This window comes from Nicotiana sylvestris, chromosome 3, assembly GCF_000393655.2.
Source record: "Nicotiana sylvestris chromosome 3, ASM39365v2, whole genome shotgun sequence".
Classification (NCBI taxonomy): domain Eukaryota; kingdom Viridiplantae; phylum Streptophyta; class Magnoliopsida; order Solanales; family Solanaceae; genus Nicotiana; species Nicotiana sylvestris.
This window is the reverse complement of record NC_091059.1, coordinates 100773647-100797812: the sequence shown is the minus strand read 5'-3', so window position 1 is coordinate 100797812 and position 24166 is coordinate 100773647. Positions and strand designations below refer to the sequence as shown.

The following is a 24166-nucleotide window of genomic DNA, read 5'->3' as shown; positions in this document are numbered from 1 at the left end:
AGAGACACAGTGCAGCGTGGAGGTGCCAAGCAGGTTACCTTAGGTAATGATGGAGTTTTAAGATTGCAGGGGCGAGTTTGTGTGCCTAATATGGATGGGCTTCGAGAGTTGATTTTAGAGGAGGCTCATAGTTCCCGGTACTCTATTCATCCAGGCGCCGCGAAGATGTATCAGGATTTGCGGCAGCATTATTGGTGGCGTAGAATGAAGAAGGATATTGTTGCATATGTGGCTCGATATTTGAATTATCAGCAGTTTAAGTATGAGCATTAGAGGCCTGGTGGATTGTTTCAGAGGATTGAGCTTCCCGAGTGGAAGTGGGAGCGGATCACTATAGACTTCGTTACTGGACTTCCGCTGACTCAGAAGAAGTTCGACGCAGTTTGGGTCATTGTTGATAGGCTGACCAAGTCAGCACATTTCATTCCTGTGGAAGTCTCCTATTCATCTGAGAGGTTAGCTGAGATCAATATCCGGGAGATTGTTCGCCTTCATGGTGTGTCTGTGTCTATCATTTCGGACCGAGGTACGCAGTTTACCTTGTGTTTCTGGAGAGCAGTTCAGCGAGAGTTGGGCACTCAGGTGGAGTTGAGTACAGCTTTTCATCCCCAGACGGACGGCCACTCCGAGAGGACTATTCAGATTCTGTAGGATATGCTCCGAGCTTGTGTCATTGATTTGGAGGTTAGTGGGATCAATTTTTGTCTTTAGCAGAGTTTGCCTACAACAATAGCTACCAGTCGAGTATCCAAATGGCTCCTTATAAGGCTTTGTATAGTAGGCGATGTCGATCTCCGGTTGGATGGTTTGAGCCGAGGGAGGCTCGGTTGTTGGGTACGGATCTGGTTCAGGAGGCCTTGTACAAGGTCAGGATCATTCAGGAGAGGCTTCGTACGGCTCAGTCCAGGCAAAAGAGTTATGCAGACCGCAAAGTTTGAGATGTGGCTTTTATGGTTGGTGAGCGGGTATTGCTTCGAGTGTCGCCTATGAAGGGCGTGATGAGATTTGGGAAGAAGGGTAAGCTTAGCCCTAGGTTCATTGGTCCATTTGAGATTCTTGATCGAGTGGGAGAGGTTGCTTATAGACTTGCATTGCCGCCTAGCTTATCAGCCGTGCATCAAGTATTTCATGTGTCCATGCTTCAAAAGTATCACGGCAATCCATCCCACGTGTTAGATTTCAGTACTGTCCAGTTGGACAAGGACTTGTCTTATGAGGAGGAGTCGGTGGCTATTCTAGACCGGCAGGTCCGTCAGTTGAGATCGAAGAGTTTTCCTTCGGTTCGTGTTCAGTGGAGAGGTCAGCCTCTTGAGGCATCGACCTGGGAGTCCGAGTTCGATATGCGGAGCCGTTATCCTCATTTATTCCCCGACTCAGGTACTTCCTTGTTCTGTCCGTTCGAGGACGAACGGTTGTTTTAGAGGTGGAGAATGTGACGACCCAAAGGGTCATCACTTGTGTTCTTACCCATTATGTGCTTCCGAGGCCTTGAAAACCTCATTTAGAGTCGCTTCAATTTGCGTGCGCAGTTCGGGCGCGTAGCCGAAAAATTTAAATATGAAATTCTGTGAAAAATGTTAAGTATTGACTTTAAAATGAATAAATTTGACTTCGGTCAACATTTTGGGTAAACTGACCCGAACCCGTGATTTCACGGTCCCGGAGGGTCCGTAGGAAAATATGGGACTTGGGCGTATGCCCGAAATCGGAATCCGAGGTCCCTAGCCCGAGAAATGAATTTTTAAGTGAACTTGTTTTCAGAAATTGTTCAAGGAAATTTGAAGTGAAAACTGATTAGAAAGCAATGGTATCGGGCCCGTATTTTGGTTCCGACGCCCGGTACATGTCTTATATATGACTTGAGCCATTCCTGTGAAATTTGGTTAAAAACGGACGTCGTTTGACGTGATCCGGACCTTAATTGAGAAATTTGATGTTTAAAAGAGTTTTGAGAAATTTTATTGATCTCGAGGTTTAATTCGATGCTCGTGATGTTATTTTGGTCATTTGAGTACACGAATATGTCCGTAGGATATTTTTGAGGTTGTGTGTATACTTGGGTTGGAGTTTTGAGAGCTCGGGTGAGTTTTGAGTGGGCTCCGGAATGCCTTAGGCTTAGAAAGACAGATGTTGCAGGTTCAGGAAGTTGCAGTCTCTGAACCCTCTAGTGCGGTCCGCGAGAAATCATGTGCGACCGCGGAGGGGCCAGCGCGGCCGCGGTCGCCTTTGTGCGGTCCCCGGCGGAGGCTGTGCGACCGCAGTCGCCTTTGTGCGGTCCGCCCAGGGTGCTGAACTGCAGGTCTTTAGGGAGGGGCCAGCGCAGCGTGGTTGCCTTTGTGCGGTCCGCGGTGGAAGTTGTACAGTCGTGGTCCATTTGATGCGGTCCGCACTGGGGGTCTGAGAGGGGTATAAATAAACGGGAATTTTAGTTATTTTTCACTTTTTCAAAACCCCAAAAACATAAGAGGCGATTTTTCAAACAATCTTTCTTCTCCAAAATGTTGGTAAGTGAGTTCTAACTCATTTTCTTCACTCCTTAACATCTTTTAACATGATTTCAACTTCAAATCAAAGATTTTCATGGGGGAAATTGGGTGTTTTGGGTAGAACCTAGGTTTTTCTAAAATTGGGGATTTGGACCTCAATTTGAGGTCCGATTTCAAAACAAATTATATATTTGGATTCGTGGGGGAATGGGTAATCAGGTTTTGGTCCGAACCTCGGGATTCGACCACGTGGGCCCGGGGGTGATTTCTGACTTTGGGTAAAACTTTAGAAAACTCATTTTCATGCATTGGGGTTGATTCATTTAGCACTTATTGATGTAATTAAGTAACTTGTGACTAGATTCGAGTGGATTGGTGGTGGAATCAAGGGGTAAAGCTATAGTTGAGACTTGAGTGGTGATCAAGGCATCGAGGTAAGTGTTTGGTCTAACCCTAGCTTGAGGGATTAGGAGTTGGGTCATACTTGCTACTTGCTTCTTGTTGAGTACGACGTATAGGCATGGTGACGAGTATCTATACGTTGGTATCAAGCATGGTCGTGAGTCTTAAATTGAAAGTTGTTGTGTTCTTAAATGACACTTGGGTGTTTTACTTAATGATCTTCTATGATTGAGCATTTTCAATAATTGAACTGAGTACAAGTTGAGTTGAGGTTGGTTATAACTGATTCTCCCTTGCCGGGATGACTAATTCAATATTGTTGTTCCCTTGCCGGGAACATTATAACATTGTTGTGTTCCCTTGCCGGGAAGTTATTATATTATTTATGTTCCCTTGCCGGGATTTCTAGTGATTGTGTGATATGAAATGTTAAAGGGAGCGGGTGGTATGCCTACCACAAGATATAATGAAATGGGAGCGGGTGGTACGCCTACCACGAGATATAATGAAATGGGAGCGGGTGGTACGCCTACCACAAGATATACTGAAATGGGAGCGGGTGGTACGCTTACCACAAGATATGAGAAATGGGATCGGGTTGCACGCCTGCAACAAGATGAAACTGAAAGTGAAAGTTGCCTTATTTCTCTTTATCCTTGTTAGAAGTTAAATTGTAGTTTCCTTACTATTCTTTGGTATTTTGTTTTATCTGCTACTCCCGGAGCATGTTTCCCCTTTCCCAGTTTTGATTGCTTATTACCTGTTTACTTTTCCGCCATATAGTATATAATTGCACAGGTTTATCTGGAGTCTGGTCCTTGCCTCGTCACTACCTCACCGGGGTTAGGCCCGACACTTACCAGCACATGGGGTCGGTTGTGCTGATACTACACTCTGTGCCCTTTTGCACAGATCCAGATCTTGGACAGCAGCAGTAGCGCGGGAACCAGCTTTCAGTCCAGTAAGACACCGAGGTAGACTTACAAGCGTCCGCAGGCCCGGCGTCTCCTCTATCTTTATTTCAGTTTGTTATCTCATGTATTTGAGACAAACAGTTTATATTTTTCTTTCAAACGGTTGTATTTAGTACTGTTAGAAGTTCATGAGTAATGTGACACCAGTTCTTGGCTAGAGGCATATGTTGATTTCCGTATTATGTTCAGTTTCTTTAATTTAAGTCTTTCGTACATTAATTAAATTCCGTTTTTTTCATGCTATCACTGATAATCATTAAAAGAAGTGATTTGTTAATGAAGTAAGTTGTTAAGGATTGGCTTGCCTAGCTCACATTAGTAGGCGTCATCACGACTCCCGAGGATGGGAAATCTGGGTCGTGACAAAATTAACTTCACATCCGGCCAGAAGTTGAAATTACTGAATGTGTATCATGTTCCTGATATGAAGAAAAACTTAATGTCCGATGCTTTGCTGTCAAAGAAAGGCTTCAAGATAGTTATTGAGTCTGATCATGTAATAGTGTCTAAGAATGGAGTTTTTCTTGGAAAAGGCTATAACTGTAACGACATGTTCAAATTGAATATTAATGAAATAAATTATGTTTCTGCTTATATCGTTGAGTCTGATTCTTGTTTATGGCATGCTAGACTAGGACATTTAAATTTTCGCTCCTTGAATTATATGTCCAAAAATGGTTATATCTCATGTAAAACTCAACATATAAAATGTGAAATTTGCATACAAGCAAAGATGACAAAGAAACCATTTCGTAAAGTTGAAAGATCCACAGAACTATTAGATTTAATACATTCAGACTTGTGTGAATTAAATGGAGAATTAACTAGAGGAGGCAAAAGATATTTTATTACTTTTATAGACGACTTCTCTAGATTTACATATGTTTACCTACTTAGAACTAAGGACGAAGCTTTCCAAAGTTTAAAGAATACAAGTCTGTTGTGGAAAATCAAAGAAGTAGGAAAATTAAAATTATTCGAAGTGACAGAGGCGGAGAATATTTTCCTAACGAATTTAATAAGTTCTGTGAAGAGCATGGCCTAATACATCAAATGAGTGCCCCTTATACTCCTCAACAAAATGGGTTAGCGGAAAGAAAAAATAGAACTTTGGTGGATATGGTTAATGCTATGTTACTTAATGCACATTTGCCACATAATTTATGGGGTGAAGCACTACTAACTGCATGTTATATTTTAAATAGAGTGCCTTCAAAGAGTATGCATATTTCGCCTTATGAGCTTTGGAATGGTAGAAAACCAAATTTAAATTATTTTAAAGTGTGGGGGTGTATATCCTATTATAGAGTACCTGACCATCAAAGAACAAAATTGGGTCCTAGAGGAATTAAAAGTGTTTTTGTAGGATATGCACAACACTCCAAAGCTTATAGACTGCTAGATCTAGAATCTAATGTCATTATAGAATCTATACATATTGAGTTTATTAAAAATAGATTTATAACATGTTAATGAAATGACTTAAGTAAATGGAAAACGTATTGATGCTAATAGATTGTCACCTTCTGAAATTATTACAAATAAAGAAAGAAGTGATGATATGCAAATAGAACCAAGGAAAAGCCAAAGAATAAGAAAAGAAAAACATCTTGGTTCTGATTTTATTTCTTCACAGTCTATAGTATTTCTTGTTGAAGGAGATAGGACAAACGTTTGTAATCAAATTCCTTTTGTATTGAATGTTGAAGAAGACCCAAAGACGTTTCAAGAAGCAATGTCTTCTAGAGACGCTGCCTTTTGGAAAGAAGCCAGTGATGATGAAATGGACTCAATTATATCCAACAACACTGGGATTTTAGTTGATCTTCCTCTTGGATCAAAGCCTATAGGTTGTAAGTGGGTCTTTAGAAGAGAGTACAATATAGATGGTTCTGTCCAAACCTTCAAAGCAAGATTAGTTGCAAAAGGTTTCACCCAAAAGGAAGGCATAGACTATTTTGATACATATGCTCCTGCTGCAAGAATAACATCCATTAGAGTCTTTTTATCCTTGGCCTCCATTTATGATCTTTATGTACATCAAATGGATGTTAAGACGACCTTTTTAAATGGAAACCTTAGTGAAGCAATATATATGCAACAACCTGAAGGATTTGTTCTTCCGGAAAACGAGAAGGAAGTTTGTAAATTGATAAAGTCTCTCTATGGTCTCAAACAAGCGCCTAAACAGTGGCATGAAAGATTTGATAGTGTAATACTATCAAACGAGGTTCGTACATGATAGTGCAGACAAGTGCATTTACTCTAAATTTACAAAAGAATATGGAGTAATAATTTGTTTATATGTCGATGACATGCTGATTTTTGGTACGAATCTGCGAGGAATTACTGAGACCAAGAAGTATCTAACTTCAGTTTTTAAAATGAAAGATTTAAATGAAGTTGATACTATTTTGGAAATCAAGTTCAAAAGAGATAACAAGCGAACGACTTTGTCACAAACGCATTATATTGATAAAATCCTTACTAAATTCAGTCATTTAGAAATAAAGGAGTATAATACTCCTTATGATTCTAGTGTTAAGCTATCTGCAAATACTGGAAGAGCAGTAGCACAGTTGGAGTATGCAAGTGCAATAGGTAGTATGATGTATTCAATGCATTGCACTAGACCCAGCATAGCATTTGATGTTTGTAAACTTTCAAAGTTTACCAGTAATCCAGGTAATGATCATTAGAAAGCAATAAGTAGAGTACTTGGATATTTAAAATATACAAAGCACTTGGGCATTTGCTATAATGGTTTTCCTAATGTATTAGAGGGATATTCTAATGCAAGTTAGATTACAAGTGTTAATGATAATAATCCACATCAGGATGGATATTTACTCTAGGTGGTGGAGCCATTAGTTGGGCATCCAAGAAACAAACATGTATTTCTCATTCTACTATGGAATCTGAAGTCATTGCATTAGCAGTTGCTGGAAAAGAAGCAAAATGAATGGCTGAGGAATATGTTACTTGATATAAAGTTGTGGCCACAACCTATGAGACTACAATGTGTGTTGCTCACAATAAAATATACAATGGGAAATCGAGACATATAAGCTTGAGACATGCTTATATAAGAGAATTAATTACAAATGGAGCTATAGCTATAATATATGTGAGATCAAATAAGAATTTGGTTAATCCATTTACGAAGCCATTGGGTAGAGATGTAGTACAACAAACTTGTAAAGGGATGGGGCTGAGACCCTTAAATTAAATGCAAGGAATGGGAACCTCACTTTGAGTTAGTATATACTCTAACAATATAAGTTCAATGGGTAATAACAAGTTACTTGTATTGTTTAAACATTGATCTCCTCTTTAGGAGCCCTAATTCTATTATACTACTTACTGTTATGTGAGGAGTTGTTAAATGCTTGTTATAATAGGGGCATAAAGACAAACTCCAAAGTGCATACTGTTACATGAAAAGGTTGATTAATCTTAATGGAATTATTAATGTCTGGAGTAACAAGGACATAGTAACTAATTCCACCTATATGAATATTGAAGTGGTGCCGCTTCTAGCAAGATTTAAAGGGTTGATCTTGTATATTCATGAATTCAGGATGAGCACATGGTCGTAGACGTGCTAAAGCGAATACTGGATTTTCTAAGCTACTAGATAACACTGTGTGTATGGTACTTTCGGTTTTGGCATAAGGAGTTGTGGTTCAAATCTTAAGATACCAATAACTTCGTCAAAGCTTTAAAGTACTTACACTAAAGGAAAGTTCAAATCTATATAAAATACTTTCTATTATTCACAAGTATTATGGAGTGAAATAACAAACTAGAGGGGGATTGTAAGATAGTTTGTTATTCCAGTTGGGAAGTGGGTTGATCCCACATCGGAAGAGAGAAGGCAATTTTGAAGCCTTTTAAGCACTTGTCCCTTTTATGTCTTTGATTTAGGACACATACTTTTAAGTGTGTGCAATTAAGTACACTATATATTTATATATTATAATCAAAGACTTGGACTTGGACTTGGGGCTTTGGCGCGGGCCGGGTCGGATCCTAAAATTAATTATTTATTTTGTGACAGAAAAATTAAATTTATTTGAATTTTAAATTCAAAATTCGAATAAATAGTTATGTCTGTTATGAAAGGGTCCAACCGAATATGATTGTTTGTGAAACAAGACATTTTTTCTGAAAGGGTCTGTTAGTTGCCTATAAATACAGAAGAATTTCCAACGAAGTAGGATAGAAAATCACAAGTATTATTTCAGGCTTTGTTGTATCCTGAAGAGAATCGTTTTGTATTTCCCTAAATTAGTATACCGGCGATAACTCTTTAAGGACAGTCGATTTTCACGCCTCAAAGCCATTTTTGTTTATTATTTTCTAACAACAAACAGTGTAATACGATTCTTCTATAATTATAAATGCAAATTACTCAATTATAGCAAGCTATTATTTTATTTTCATACTGTCATATCATTAAGATCATTGACTTAACCTGGGGCAAAAATACATACGCTATAAGTGCACAAAACTTAGACATAAAAACATGAAATCCAGTTTTAGCAGCTAGGTAGAATAGGACAAAACTAAGGGATTTTCGAATAAGAAAGTTCGGCCACCAAAATGAAAGTACACGGAATCCTCTCTCGTTTGACAAATATATTACCCCATTAGTCAAATGGGAATATAAAATTAGCAATAGGAATAATACAAAAACCTGCAGCCTAGTATGTCCTCCAAGTGGCAGCAATTCAAGACTTTTGCTTTCCCCTTCAACCAGCCATCTTACTGTCGCTTACACAAAACAGTACAAGCAGGAAAAGTCAATACTGTTCATAACTTTAATATTTTTTTCCCCTTAACAGAATTTAGAAAGTTTCAACAACTAATCTAAACCCTACAAGAAAACCTTGATCATTACTGAGTCATTAACTGATGATACATATTCAACGCATTGCTCAAGCATGAATGAACTTCCACTTCCACTCATGGTTTCCTCAGGATTTCTCCCAAGTGGGAATTTGGTGGAAACTCTGATTCACATCTCTAACGAAGTATTGTCAATGGAAAAGCTTCCATTTTTACAGGTGAAAAACATATCAACAATGGTAAGAAGGATCAAGATTCTTTCTTCATTGTTTGAAGAAATTCAAGAAACATCATCCACTGCAGTACTTCCACCATCCTCAATCCTCTGTTTGACTGAGCTTTTCTCTGTCATAAGAAAGGTAAAGCTCCTCATAGGAAGTTGCAAAGAGAGCAGCTCTTTGTGGAATCTCATGCAGACAGAATTGATTTCAAACCAATTTCATGCACTGATGAAGGAGATGGAAAAGGCGCTTGATATTTTACCTTTGAGATTGCTTCATGTAACTGTAGACACCAAGGAGCAAGTGGTGCTACTTCGTAAGCAGGCGAAAAGGGCTGACTTGTTCATTGATCCTCGAGAAATTCAGAAAAGGGAAGAGATTCTCCAGTTGATGGCTACTAATAACTGTGATAAGAACAGCAAGAACAAAGGCTTCATTGACTTTCGGAGAATGAAGGACACTATGAGAAGCATTGGTTTGAGAAGCTCATTAGATTATGAGGAAGAGATCTCGAAATTGGAGGCAGAAGCTGAGAAACAGGCAGGCACGGGTGGACTGATCGCCATCTCGAATATCAACAGCCTAATATCCTTGATCTCCTTATCAAAAACTGCAATTTTGGAAGAACACCTAATGATTAAGCAAAATTTGAAGCAGCCAGCACCGATGAGTGCTCGTGCTGATCAATCCTCCTCATGCTATTCAGTGGTTTCCGACATCCCTGATGAACTCCGCTGTCCAATTTCACTTGACTTGATGAGGGATCCCGTGATAATAGCATCAGGCCATACTTATGATCGAAATTCAATCGCTCAGTGGATAAATTCAGGGCACCACACCTGTCCAAAAAGTGGGCAGAGGCTTATACATATGGCTCTCATTCCTAACTATGCACTAAAAAGTCTAATCCATCAATGGTGCCAAGAGAACAACATCCCAATAACAGAACCTACATTATCTCCTTCAGATTCAGAGAGTAGCAGCAGCAGTAAGATTAAGAAATGTGACAAGGCGATTGACTACATTTCTGCGACTAAAGCTGCCACAGATGCTGTGAAAATGACAGCAGAGTTTTTAGTTGGGAAACTGGCAACAGGATCTCCAGATATACAGAGACAGGCAGCATATGAACTAAGATTGCTAGCAAAAACTGGCATGGACAATCGCAGGATCATAGCTGAGTCTGGAGCTATTCCATTTCTGATGACTCTACTTAGTTCCCGTGATCCAAGAATCCAGGAGAATGCAGTCACAGCATTACTCAATCTTTCAATACATGAGAATAACAAGATCCTGATTATGTCTGCTGGTGTCATCGACAGCTTAATTGAAGTCCTCCAATGTGGGAAAACAATGGAAGCAAGAGAAAATGCAGCAGCAGCAATATTCAGCTTGTCTGTAATCGACGAATACAAAGTAATCATAGGGGCACGCACCAGAGCGATTCCAGCTTTGGTCGGACTCTTAGAAGAAGGAACTACAGCAGGGAAAAAGGATGCTGCTATAGCACTCTTTAACCTTGCAGTCTATGATGCTAACAGGCCAAGTATAGTGCTTGCTGGAGCTATTCCTCTACTTATTAATCTTCTGATGGATGACAAAGCTGGTATAACTGATGATGCGCTGGCGGTTCTTGCACTTGTCTTGGGCTGCAACGAAGGGCTACAAGCGTTGAGAAAGAGTAGGATCTTGGTTCCTCTTCTTGTTGATCTCTTGAGATTTGGATCTTCAAAAGGGAAGGATCATTCAATAACACTACTGCTGGGACTCTGCAAGGATAGTGGAGAGGAGGTTGCAGGAAAATTACTAATGAATCCAAGAAGTATTCCTTCTCTCCAAAGCTTGGCTGCTGATGGATCCCTGAGAGCTCGAAGAAAGGCTGACGCTCTTCTAAGACTACTTAATAGATGCTGCTCTCAATCTCAGTAAGCCTGATGGATGAGAGAAATGAATACACTGTTAACAAGAATGTAAATGGATGGAAATACTTTTCACATTAAGTTACTGTAATTCAACCTTTATCCCTTTCACCATAAACCTGATAACATCCAATCAAGTTGTAAAACTCTTCTTCATCGAAGCCACATTGAAATGCAAATTATTATGAGTCAGTATATTACTTTCAGCACTTTGCTCATGAAAATCTGCTCTCTTTGAGCATGAAAGAGCACAGAGGAGAAAATCAAGGGGAAACCATCGCTCATCAAATATTGTCCCTGCTTTGTCAGCACATAAAGCATAGTCAGTGAAAGCACTGCCAAAATGCAAACAAGAGACAGTAAGATAAGAACATTCAAATGGAGATTTAAACTGGAAACTTCGATCAAAGAGTTCGAAATATAATTGCATTTCATGGGTCCTCTGACAACTATGAAACCTTATGGATTAACATTAGTATCCAGAGAAGCGATCACTGGATAGAGAATGAAGTGGCAAAGCAGAAACGTGAGAAAAGTAAGAGTAAAATGTCCAAGTGTTTGAATCCAGCCATAAACGCTTGCTGGCACGTTGTTTCTCTCCAATTAGACTACCGATAAAAACAGCCTCTTCTCCGGCCAACATAATCAATAATAATACATTGTTCAAACACTAATTAGACCCTTGCCGTGAAAAGAAAAAATCTGCAACTTCTAACTATCTTCATATTTTATTGGGCTTGTTTCCTTTTTTTCTCAAAAATAAAGCCCTGCAACTTCAATCAAATAAAGAGGTATCCCTAACATAAAAATAAACATAGATGCCACGAGCATTCATCTTCATGGAATCGATTTTGTTACAGATGCTCAAAAAGCATACAACAATGACCAAGAAACCCGGAGGGAAACATGAATTATTTACATTTACACGAAAAAAAGGAAAGAAAAAAATACTACTGTGGTATTAGAGTTGTCAAATTACTATTAGACATGATTTACAACTAAATTACAAACAGCTGCAATTAATCACAAAACTGATCAGAGAGTTCGAGTGGTTCAACTTTTGTTCAACCAAGCCTGAAAGTGAGTTACAAGCCCCAGTTGTGAACCACGATTCACAAACGAAGTTGGTAAGGCATCTGTCAGTCATCCTATAACTCCACCAATTCCAACTGAACATGTTTGCCCATTATCTTGTAGTTCCAAAACCAGCTTCCACACTCCATCAACTTCTTCTCAATAGGTTTAAGTTCGACTGCTAATCCTGAATGATAGGAAACAACAATTAGTAAATAAATTTAGTATTTTCAACCCAAAGAAAAGGTCTACGCCCAATACGATGCTGCCAAGGTATTTCAGCTATCCTACTGGGACACTGCATGTGTACCTTGCTCACCACATATTTGTCATAATCCATATACAAATGTTATGAATGCAACTAAAGGTTTTGCACTTCTGTCCACATTTCACAACACGTTCACAAGAAGTGAGTTAGACTCTACAAGACCTTCTGTTAATCGATCCAGGTACATTTATGTGCTGCCAGCTATAATGGTGCAACATCTTCTATGCTATTTTAACTAATACCAACTAAGAGGAAAATGTGATTGTGACAAAATGCGAAGAGGGATACTATGACAATAATATCTCCAACTCACTTAAGTGTCCAGAAGAGCAATACCTTAATATAGGCTTGTTTGGTTTGGATTATCAAACCTGTTTTTGATTATTTAACAAGTGATTATTAAAAATGAACACATTTGCCAGAAGATGCAAGTAGCACGCATTGAGGATAAAATGTGAGGTAGTCGCTTGAGATGGTTTGGTTATGTCTTGCGGCTCTCTATAAAATATAAATGCACCAGTACTTAGGTGTAAAACAATAGTGAGTGAAAGTCTTAAAAAGGACGGGATAGACCTAAAATCACATGTAAGGAAGTTGTCTCGAAAGACCTACAAATCCTTGGAATCAATGCAGGCTTAGCTAAAGATTGGGTACAATGGAAAGAAAAGGATCCATATAGGTGATACTTGCTAGTTAGGAGCTCTAAATTTGTTAGAGAAGCTTTAATATTATTACTCCCTCCGTCTCATATTATCTGTCATGATTCTCTTATACACGCCCCTTAAGAAAAATTAGTTAGAATGAGATTTTGACTACTTTACCCTTATTCATGTCTTAATATTTAATCTTTCTTCATTGAATATTTTCTCAATTTATGTGTAGAATGGTAGAAGTTTTTAGGATTCCGGTGTTAATTGATTGCATTTGTGTAATTTTACATGATAATGTGTTTAAGAAAACAAGGTTGACTTATTGAAATTTGAACAAAGTTATCCGTAATTAAGGTGTTTGTAGTCTTCAAGGATAATTATTACTAACGGTAAAAAGGGGAAAAAATAATCAATTTTGTGTTGAACTTCTAAAATGACAAATAATTTGAGACAACTATTTTTAGTAACCACGACTGATAATATGAGACGGAGGGAATATTATTATTTATTCTTATTATTACTAGTATTATTTACATATATATTTCACGTATTTTCCCTACTACTCTTATGTTATTTTGTCTTGATGATATGAATAGAGCTTAAAGAAAGAATTGAGGATTCATATCACCGACCTAGCTTTGTTTGGGACTGAGGCGTAGTCGTGGTTGTTTTTGTGATTATTAGAGACTTGATTAAAGAGTCAGTTTCATATAGTAATAGTTAGCTACTAAATTAAATTTTTTGTACAATAACAGGAAACAATTTAATGTAACTGTTAATCAATATGAAATGCCTTGGTAAAAATAATATGATAACAAAAGAGCAACTTAAGAATATATTAGATCAAAATCTTCTAAAAACCTGAGTCTCCTGTTGTTATCTTCATTTTGTAACCATTTGGAACTTCAAAAACATGATTACCCTGCATTTGGAAAACAAGATAAAAGTAGCATATCAGCATTTGATAAAATAAAATAAAAAAAAAGCACAGTTATAGATTTTCCAATAGGGCATGCATAATAAGATGTCATGTAAACCATATACTTCAAATTCCTTCTTAACAGAAGCAAAAAATCATGGTAAGACGACCCCTAGAAAAGGCAGTTAACTGTCAATATAGGTGATATTATCCTGCACTTAGCTTTTTAATTTACTTCCAACAACCCCTACCAGTGTAATGGAGACTTTGGAGCATCTCTTCTTTGACTGTTGTACTCAAAGCTTATATGGAACACCATCCTGGACTGGCTAGGAGAGGAGATAAATCAAGGAAGTACAATGGGCAGCTAAGAAAAGCAATAACACCAGGCCAGAGCAGGCATCATTGGGTTCCTGTTTGCAGCTAGTGTATATCAAATTTGGTCCGAGAGGAATGCTAGAAGATTCAGGAACCAAAGATTCTCTGGCAGCTGATAAGAGAAATTGTTTTACAGCTACACATCTATGGGCAGAAATTCTGTAGATGGCAAAAGCATTTAGAGTGTCTGAATAGTTACCCAGTATAGCACACTATCTTAGAGATTGTACCCATTGTTGATACTATCCAGTAACTCTACTGGATTGAGGATAGGACAGAATAGTCGGTACTCGGTAGTAGTCTGCTTGCTGAGAACTGACTCATGAGTCCAAATGAGTCATATGTGCATATTGATATGCTTGGTAAAATAAAATTTTGAAGTTTAACCAAAAAACAAAACTGACTCATGAGTCCAAATGAGTCATATGTGCATATTGATATGCTTGGTAAAATAAAATTTTGAAGTTTAACCAAAAAACAACCCCTACCCCGCCTGCCAAAGGGAAATCTGGGACTAAAAACTAACATACAACTTCACAAAGAAGTCACTAATAATCTTAACTACCTCCCAAAGTACAATGAAAATTAACAACTACACATTTGCATGTTGAAATGCTAATCATATACTCTAAGGTTAAGCGAACCTGCAACACAACATCTGCTGCTTCAAATTCTGCATTTCCGTGCAGTAACACATTAACTGCCTCAAATCGCTGCACATCGTGCTTCCAGTATAAGTTTTCTTTTGAATTCCAATTAATTCCATCATTCAATATCTTGACATTCTCCAGCTTACATCTCCCACACCTACATAAAGGATTTTATCATTAAATGGACATCTATCAAACTAGTAGTTTCAAGAATTTTCACCAGGTAGACTTCATTACCTTTTTCCATACTGTAGAATGGTTTCACCATTTTCATCAATTGTGGTTGAACCTAATATATTCTCAGCTAAAATGATCAAACTCCCATCAAGCTGGAAAACACAGCCAAGTAAATAGGTCATAACGATATGAAAAGCATGGCCTGGCTGCACAAACCAAAAATCCTAACCTGCACATCTCTCCACAAGAACTCAGCAACCTCTATTTGCAACTCTGAACCCCTGGATATGGAACCTCGGTAGAACTAAGAGAGACAAAGCAAAAAGAAATGGTTACAACTTTCATGACAGTAGAGCATGCCCCATGACTTCTCTCCTAAACAATCAAGAAGGACAAAAAGTGAAGATAGTAGTCAAACTTGAAGATAGTAAATCAATTAATTAGCTACTAGAGCCTAGACGATGGATAGATGATGGCCGGGAGAAGAACACAATAGGCCAGCGAATGAATTAGGTGCAGACATCAACTTTCAAGGTCAATTTTTCAAATCATAGTCAAAACTCTATGTTTTGGGGGTTTCAGAAGAAAATCCACGACATCAGGGAAAACTGCAGTATATTAAAACAATGAAAGGCAATTGCCAGATTACCTTCTGTCTAGTTACTTCCCAAAGGGGACCTACAGCAGGATGGAGAAGAATAAGAAATGGAGGCCCAGAGTCAACATACTTCTCGTTACCTTCAATCTGCAGATACATAAAAGGAGTTTAAAAAAGTATACCAACTTCAACAAAAACAGGTACTTAGGAAGAAGACTCGAATAAATTGCTCGCTAACATGTTATATACTAACCAAGTTCAAGTAACTAGGTCAGAATATTCCAATAGATAAGGATACAAATGATGAAAGTTCAGTCCCGCAAAATACCTTTGGAATTTTTATCTCACAGTGGGAAAGAATATCATAGGCATTACGCATTATATCCAACAGCGAGCCATCTGGAGTCTGCAAGGACCAATTTCAATGCCAATGAGTTATAATAATACTTCGGATCTAATCTAGTTTCTGAAAAAAATAAACACAGACTTTAAAATACATATCCTCCAGAACTGTGATGTTAGCCTCTGGGCTTTGACTCTCATGGACAAGAAATATATCGCCATTAGTTTCTTTTCTCCTCAGCTGTAACTAAGCTCATATAATTGATAAAGCTTCAACCCATGACATTTGATTCGACACATTTCTTAGGTGTGTCCTCATTTAATTGATACTTTTACAAGAAAATGTGAACATTTGGAGATTCAAGTATTTTAGTATGACACACATCATGAGGCCAAAAAACCATGCAGAGTTCTGGGAACAAGAACATGCTACGCATCTCATGAGAAGAAACAGTACCCAAAAATTCAAAAAGCAGAGACATAGCTTTATGTGATTGTTACTACAGAGGCAGTGCAGTTCTTTTGACCTCTGTAATATTACTTAAACCGAGAAGCTAGAAGAACTGAATTTCAAGGCCGGGTCGAGTGTCTGCCTATCAAGGAAAATATGCTCTGTTCCAAATTTCTCATAAAGAAGCTACTAAATTCTGTATAACCTGGTGCAACGACTTGTCACCATGTCTACGTTTCTTCTTGGCAGAAGATGTCACCTTCTTTCTTTCGTTGTATACAATAAAAGTATCTAGTCCATCTGCAATATAAGCAAAGTCATTTCATTTAAAACTGGATCAGAAGGGAAGATTTATGGTATGTGATAAAAAGAAAAATTTACTGAAAGTGGCCATGTAGACCTTCAACACCATCATAACATCGACATGAGCGTGTATTGAAAAAGTTATCAGCAAGGTTTTGCATTGTGCACTCAAGGCGGCCACCTGGGACACTGGAACGAAACAGAAAGTAAAATCTCATTGAATCCTGTATTTGGAACTCATTAAAATAAGAAGCTACTGCAGTAACAAGGACATTATTTTGACCCAGTAATCATGCAGTAACAAAGATAGTATGATGTGAAGACTTCCAAACACATATAGCAACTTTAAATAGACATAAAACTTAAAAAGTAACCAAATCCAAGAAAGAAGGCCAAGTAAATGCTTCTTTTTCAGTAATGCAGTGCAGACACATGAATATACGGCTATTGTGCGTGACAGTTAAAACACAAATTAATTCTGAATTCTTTATAAATTTGGGTTCTTTGAAAATGTCAATCACATCATTAGAGCGCCATTCAAGTTCACGTGTTAACAGAAAAAAGACTTTCAGGAAAAGGAGAGTATGTCACATTCTTCTTTTTTGTTCCTCTCAAAAATGAGGAGTATGTCACATCAAATGTGGCAAAGTTCATACTTCTAACTAGTCTTGATATTTCTGATTGCACGGTTAGTTACTTAGTATTTCAAAACCAAATTAAAACTGAATTTTTCGTAATTTCTAAGTCGACTAGGAATGCCAACGGAAGTCCACTTGGTGTGCTCAACAACATCAAGATAAAAATTATGGACATTTTCTTTTTTCTGGGTGACAAGTGTGACATATTAGTTCCTTTGCAGCTAGAGGCAGGAAACTGCTAATGCAAGAGGTGTAACAAAAGAACTTTGTATTTCATGCAGGAACCATTTTAATCTTATATCATCCTTTCTAATTTCTACTTGCAAAATAGAAGGAACGTGAGTTGGAAGTTATAAAAAAACAAGATACTTTCAACTATGGAGTCCAATGCACTTTTTGTTATCATGGTATCTATCAGCAATGATTTTGATAAAAGCACATGTTCCATCCAGTGAAGACAAAGAGACCTTTAGAATAGCTTTCACAACTGGAAGATGTACCTATGCTTGCTTCCGAACTGGTCCACATATGTGATTGCCTTTTTCACATTAAGCACCATTCCAGGCAAACTAGTCTCATCATTACTTGACGCAACTAGCTCAGCAGAGGGCAAATCAACATATAGAATATTTGTATTGGCAGGAAACTCGCCCTGTAAACTTAACAAAGGAAGAAGGTAGGAAATTAGAATTTTCCAGAATGACATGTAATTATAGTAATATCATCATTACCGTGGAAAGTTAGATAGAAGGATGAAAACCTAATAAGCTAAAGTATGCATATATCTACAACCAAGAGGCCAGCTTGACACCTCAGTGAAATACAATATCACAGAAGCATCAACAAAGAAATGAAGAACAGCACAGGAAATGAAGGGTTGGGTGGTTAATCCAAAAGGACAACGAATATCATATAGACAGACAAGAAGTGCTTGAAACTTCACTCTTTTGCATCACACATGCCCTTGTATCACCAAACAAACCCAATGAACAAGAAAACGAACTATCATGGTGATAGGTTTTCCCGCATGAAATAGGAGTCCTTTATGCAGTAACGCCAAATCTCAAGTTTAATATCATCACTACAAAATTAGTTTCTACACTTCCAGCAAAGCAACTGAGAGCAGAAGGTAATTTTTAGGAAGACCCCATGGCATCATCAATCTCAAATCAGAGACATAATCCCAGTTTCAGGGAACTTTTCAGTAGCAAGACTTAAAAACTATTTAGACAAGTTGATTGCAAAATCTACAGTTGACAGCATCAATTTGTAGTAGAGAATTCTAAACATCAGCCGGTACTCTGAACAGACAAAATACAGGGTTCATCAAATTGCCAAAGCCACTGTCACAAGCAGAAAGTCATTTTGACATAATTTACATACACTGAGATTGTTGTAATTGTCTTAAAACCCATAATGGAAGATACCAAAAGGTTCCAATTAAAGCCATCATTCTTTGCATTTGAATAAGGAAGGACATAGAGTACCTGTAAGAAGAAAGAGAATTATCCGTCATTCCAAACTTGTCAAACTCGGTATATTCTATGCAGGATATACCATAGGTCCATTTCCCCTCAAGATTCTTCTTCTCAATTAGAACATTTATGCCTTCAGTAGCACCCGCATTTCGCTTGCATGAAGCAAAGCCCAGTTTCTGGAAATTTTGAATTTGACCAAAGATTATAAAAAGTAAATAGAAGATTGATTCCAGTGCAGAGCAAGCAAGAAATAAGGCACGAAGTCAAGGATTCAGCGCATGGCTTAGACCTAAATATACTCTTGTTTTGGCTTGTCCAAGCAGGCAAGAAACCTAAATATATTTTGTGTTCCATAAATTGTTCCAGCTTGTCCAAGCATTTAAAAGAATTGATTATTTTTTCCAAGGTGACACTAATTTCATGAACTAAAAGGATTCATTATTTTGCCTAATCAGCAAAGTTCTCTCAATCCAATTTCAGGAATACAGAACTATCAAGAATAGCTTGAAGACAAGTCAAATCAAATCCAATTCTCTAACTTTTCTACTGCCCAAATTCGATGCTTTTAAAACTGACATGATATGTTAAACCTTACCTTTCCCTGACGCAAACCAAGTCCAGCTAAAGCCAAAAGAGTCAAATCTGTAGATGCCACAACGTTACTGCAAAGTCAACAATGTCTACCATATTCAGGACATAAATTATCCCCCATTATCTCTTGCCACTGAAAGCTAGTAATTATCTTGAAACAGCAAATATCAATTTGAAATTGACCTGACTTGTCTCACAGTCGCACCTCGTCTTCCATGATCATAAAACCACTGGAAAACACCTTCATTATAGGCAAGTTTCCAGATCACCCCATGACCACCTGGTTTGCATATAGGTTTGAATGGTCCACTCGCCAACCATTGTCCATCTTCTGCACTAACAGCTGGAACAAGAGGCTAGCAATTTGACAATTTAAATCACCAAATGAACAGCTTATGTAATAAATATAAGAACACACATTAATTCATCGAGTCATAGGAATGGGAAGCATGTGAATTTCTACCTGTTCGAAAAGTTTAAAATTTGATCTTCCTCTTCCGAACCAGTGGAGTTCCTCACACAGTGAGGTGACACGCTCATGATTGCTTTTTGCTGCACTTGTCATTATTGCAACTGGAGTGATGCATTGTTTGCCGTATAACTTGAAATACAGGTACTCCCTAGCCTTGCATATAGTTAAAGGATATCATCGTATTGGTTTTGATTTGATTTAGAACACTATGAATGCAGAAACAGTCGCTTGATAAGGATATTTCTGTTACCTGAAGATCTCTTATAAGACCTTCCAATAGACTACGCCCACAGTACGGAAGCATTGCAGCAGGTAGACATTCACCTGAGTCAGGGTCAACCAAACCCAGCCTGTCTGCCGAGCCACCAAGAGGATATATTTCTCCCAGGTTTGGCAATCCCTTCAAAAAAGTTAAACAATGATTAGATCAATGCCATAAGTACATCCATTGACATCTACAAGATATAGTGCATTGACTAACTTCAATTCCCCAAATAGCTGCTTGAGATGCATATTCTAAATCCTGAGAAAGATCAAGTGCATGTGGAGGATGAATTTCTATTATCTCACGCTTGAGAGATTTATTTGAGTGATGGGACAGACTCTGTCGTTCAAAAGTTGACTGAGCAAGAAGCTCAAGGACCATTATCTGATACCTGCAGCAAAATTCTTGTATTTCATTAGTTCAACTAGCTTAAAAAGGTCTAGAACATCTCAACAAATAGTTCAAAAAAATTACACAATAACTACATAAAAGAAAATCATAAAGAAAGATTTCTCAATGCTACTTGTGTAAAAAGCTTAAAGGAAAGACTTATAAAGTAGAATAATAATAGCTTGCTAATTTGGCGAAAGATATCAGAGTATGGAGGCTCGGCAAACGTTAAATGGATGAACAGTACATAAATAAGGAAACTAACATTTACGGGAAAAGTTGGAGGTAGTTAAGCAGCCTTAAACAATTTATGCTATCTCAAGTTTATCCACAAAAATCTGTAAAGGAACTTACTTTTGAACACTTGCTGTTTCTTCCTTTATATTATTTAAACACTTTGAAAAAGTGAATTGAACGGTAAAGATGTTTAATAGTGTTACATTACATCCGGCCAAAAACTTTCGGCAAGTTTGAGCACAAAAAGTTTGTATATGCTCATTAATAATCAAACATGTACTACCTTCATACTTGCATTCAAAAACATTATGGCAAACACTTCCTCCACATAGTAAGGTTATGTTTTTTGATGAAATAAGTGAGGTTTTAAAATGAAAGAGAATAATTATGTTACAAGCTCAGCAAAGAATTCAGATTGCATAAACTCTATACTTCAAATTAGAAAAGGAATTTTCATAAGTACTTCAAATTTAGTAACTTAAACTATATTTTTCTTCTTCTTTTTTTATGACGAAGGTGTCCAGGCTAGCTCGACTATTCTACTGGGTACGTGCCTCCCACTAGGACATAAGGAAGTAACTTAAAACTATTTATTTACAAGCTTCAAATTTTAACTACGATTTTAAGTTTTTAAAAGGCCTTCACTCTCTAGCCAAACGCAATTTGTTATTTCCATTATGTCTCTGTTCAGGCACTCTAAGCTATGACTATACTCCAGTGAAGGATCTCAAAACAAAGTAAAGCATAGAGAACTAACCCTATTATTCCTCCAATGCAATCATAAAACCGCTCAACCTCTCCAATAATTTTCAACATTGACCTCAATGCCTCATGCTCTTCAGTTCCTATACCATAACCATTCACACCACCGCCACCGCCACCGCCACCACTACCGCCATTTACATCCCAATTCTCAATCATTTCCGCCAAAGCATACAAAGCACTCTTCAGCGAAATTCTTTTCTGCTCAAATTCTGTACAAACATCACCGAACACATGCTGTTGCCCAGCAGCAACCACACATTTAAGCAAAAAAACTTCAAATTCATCCAAATGCAAAGTCTCCAAAACCCTAGAAAACGAATTCTTATGCGAAAAGAAAAAGGAATTCACACGACTATCAGAGTCAATCACTCTGATTCTGTCCTTCAAATTAGTACAATGATCAAGCTTCGATTTCAAAGCTTTAAGCCTGGCGATTTCTTTGTGAAAATCGAAGTCGGGAGCTGGCGGCACGTACTCTACGGGTGCTGTGGAAACGCGCGTGAGGCGAATTAAAGGACGCGAGGAGGTTTGAAATGGCGATGAAAACAGAGACGAAGATGTAGAGGCGAGAGGCTTTGTTACGCAATTGAGAGAAGAGTTATAAGAGTTGAAGAAGAAAATTGAGTTGGTATTTTTAGTTTTTGAGCTGAAAGTGAAGAGGAAATTGTTGTGCTGCTGAAGCACTGGCGCCGAGGACGCCATTAGAGAGAGAAGGTTGTAAGTTGTAAGCTGTTAGCTGTTAGCTCAGCGGGTTTTGGAGTGAGGATTTTGTAATTGAAAGTGTAAGGGGAGAAAGAGACAGAGGGGAGGATAAGGAGAGATTCGGGGAGCATATGCCGAGGGGAAAGGAAGGATATTTAAAGAAAAAGGAGCCAAACGCCACAACATTGTCCAAATAACCGTCTATGCCTCATCTTCTCCATGATTTTGATTGGTTGCTTTTATTTTCCTGTTTCTTTGTCTTTCTTGTAAAATTTTATTTTGTGTCTCATACAATTATATAATTGACATTAGTTGTATGAGACAATTTTTTTGTGTCACAATTTTGTGGACCCATAAATGTAAGATTGGGGTCCACAAATTTGTAAGATAAAAAGGAGCATCATACAACTAGTGTCAGTTGTATGAGACACAAAATAAAACTTCTCGTCTTTCTTCTCTTTTTACATGTAGATTTAATTATTTATATGAAGAAACAAAGTTAAATTGCAAGAATAAAAAATTATTGTAAAGATATTCACGTGAAAATACAACAATCATTTGAATCCTAAAATTAGTGTTATTACTTTACTTTTACTTGAATTGAATTGATTGGTCGTTGTTTAAACCTATAATAATAAAAAATTAATTAAGATAGTTAGATATATAATAATATGTGTGCTTATAGTTTATACATATGCATTGTGATCTACCTAAGACTTGTTTATATAATATTGGTGAATGAACTTGAACTGCTCGTTAAGAATTATTTTGATACATAGAACGAAGGAGGAGGCTGATATTTGGATCTTTTGAATGCAAAGGAACAAGTAGTCGGCAAGTTATTCAACAGTCAAATTATTTTCTGTTTACCATATATTTAGTTGATACATGATTTTTTACTTCTTCATTTCTTTCCCCCTCAGATTGGCACGAATTCCTCTGATGTGTTGTGATAAGTTTTATATTGCAAATTACTTTGTCGAAGCTTCTTTATTTAATTTACAAACTCGTTGACCACAAAGTCACTTGCTATAAAATATTGAGTAAAACTCTCCTTACCTCGGCGTGGAATTTTCTAAAAATTCTTGGATGAATAATTTTAGAATGAACTCATATGGAAATACTCACTATATAAATCCTTCTGGTCTTGCGGGTATCAAATTGAGTGGTTTAAGATGCCTATCCAAGTGTGATTAGTATGGCGTCGTAACTCCACAATTATTGCAAAAAAAATTTCAAAAAATATCATTAGTATACTTCAAAAAAGTCTTATATAACAATTAATTTATCAAATATAAATTATATATTTCAATAAATAATTCAGCTTTGAAGGATATTACATTTCAATAAATAATTCAACTTTGAAGGATATTAAAGTCAACGTAAAGATTTTTTGTTACAACCCATATCCACATGTGTTAGTTCATGTCATATATTAGTTAACATAAATCCAAGAAGGAATTATCTTTGAGATGATAAGAAGTCAATCCTATTGGTCTTAAGTGATACAAGAGTGTATAAGGGTGATTAACCAGTATTAGAAGTTAAACGAATCAAGGATGTTGTAACTCGTATTTTCAGGTAATCTAGCGGTGCTTAATACACTCAAGAGGTCATTTATTAAGGTATTTTAATCATATAATATCTGTATCATAAGTCTTGAAGTCAAACGAGTTATGAAACAAAAGTCGACAAAAGTTGTCGCAACTTAGGTTCATAATTTTACTTAAACATTAGGTCAAATGTTTCTAATCTTTTCTCATAATTTACAAGGAATTACGGGGTGATCTACCAACCAAATTAAAGATCTATGAGTCTAGTTTCCAACGCATTAAACCGTTCATCGATACGATCTCGGAGTAGAGAGATATTCACGTTTTCGCGAGACTGCGCCAAGCACCTCTCTATGGGGCCCACTAAGGCGGTTTAAGATATTTGGACCTATATAGGATGCCTCCAACCCGT

At 37.3% G+C, this 24166-nt stretch overlaps 2 protein-coding genes across 2 annotated transcripts; one reads left to right on the top strand and one right to left on the bottom strand.

Annotated features, from left to right (window-relative positions):
* The first annotated feature begins 8808 nt into the window (after positions 1 to 8808).
* Positions 8809 to 11083, top strand: LOC104245547 (U-box domain-containing protein 1-like). Its single transcript, XM_009801168.2, has one exon. It carries the CDS (start codon positions 8809 to 8811, stop codon positions 10861 to 10863), a length of 2055 nt encoding a protein of 684 aa, XP_009799470.1. The 3' UTR covers positions 10864 to 11083.
* Positions 11084 to 11627: 544 nt separating this feature from the next.
* On the bottom strand, positions 11628 to 22343 carry LOC104245548 (UTP--glucose-1-phosphate uridylyltransferase 3, chloroplastic). Its single transcript, XM_009801169.2, has 17 exons — positions 21492 to 22343; positions 20324 to 20498; positions 20093 to 20242; positions 19834 to 19995; positions 19554 to 19726; positions 19375 to 19441; positions 18789 to 18955; positions 17802 to 17960; positions 16761 to 16852; positions 16566 to 16660; positions 15896 to 15973; positions 15619 to 15714; positions 15199 to 15273; positions 15030 to 15121; positions 14787 to 14949; positions 13707 to 13767; positions 11628 to 12114 (listed from the first exon to the last, which is right to left on the bottom strand). Exons 1-17 carry the CDS (start codon positions 22199 to 22201, stop codon positions 12002 to 12004), a joined length of 2628 nt encoding a protein of 875 aa, XP_009799471.1. The 5' UTR covers positions 22202 to 22343; the 3' UTR covers positions 11628 to 12001.
* Between the last annotated feature and the right edge of the window lie 1823 nt (positions 22344 to 24166).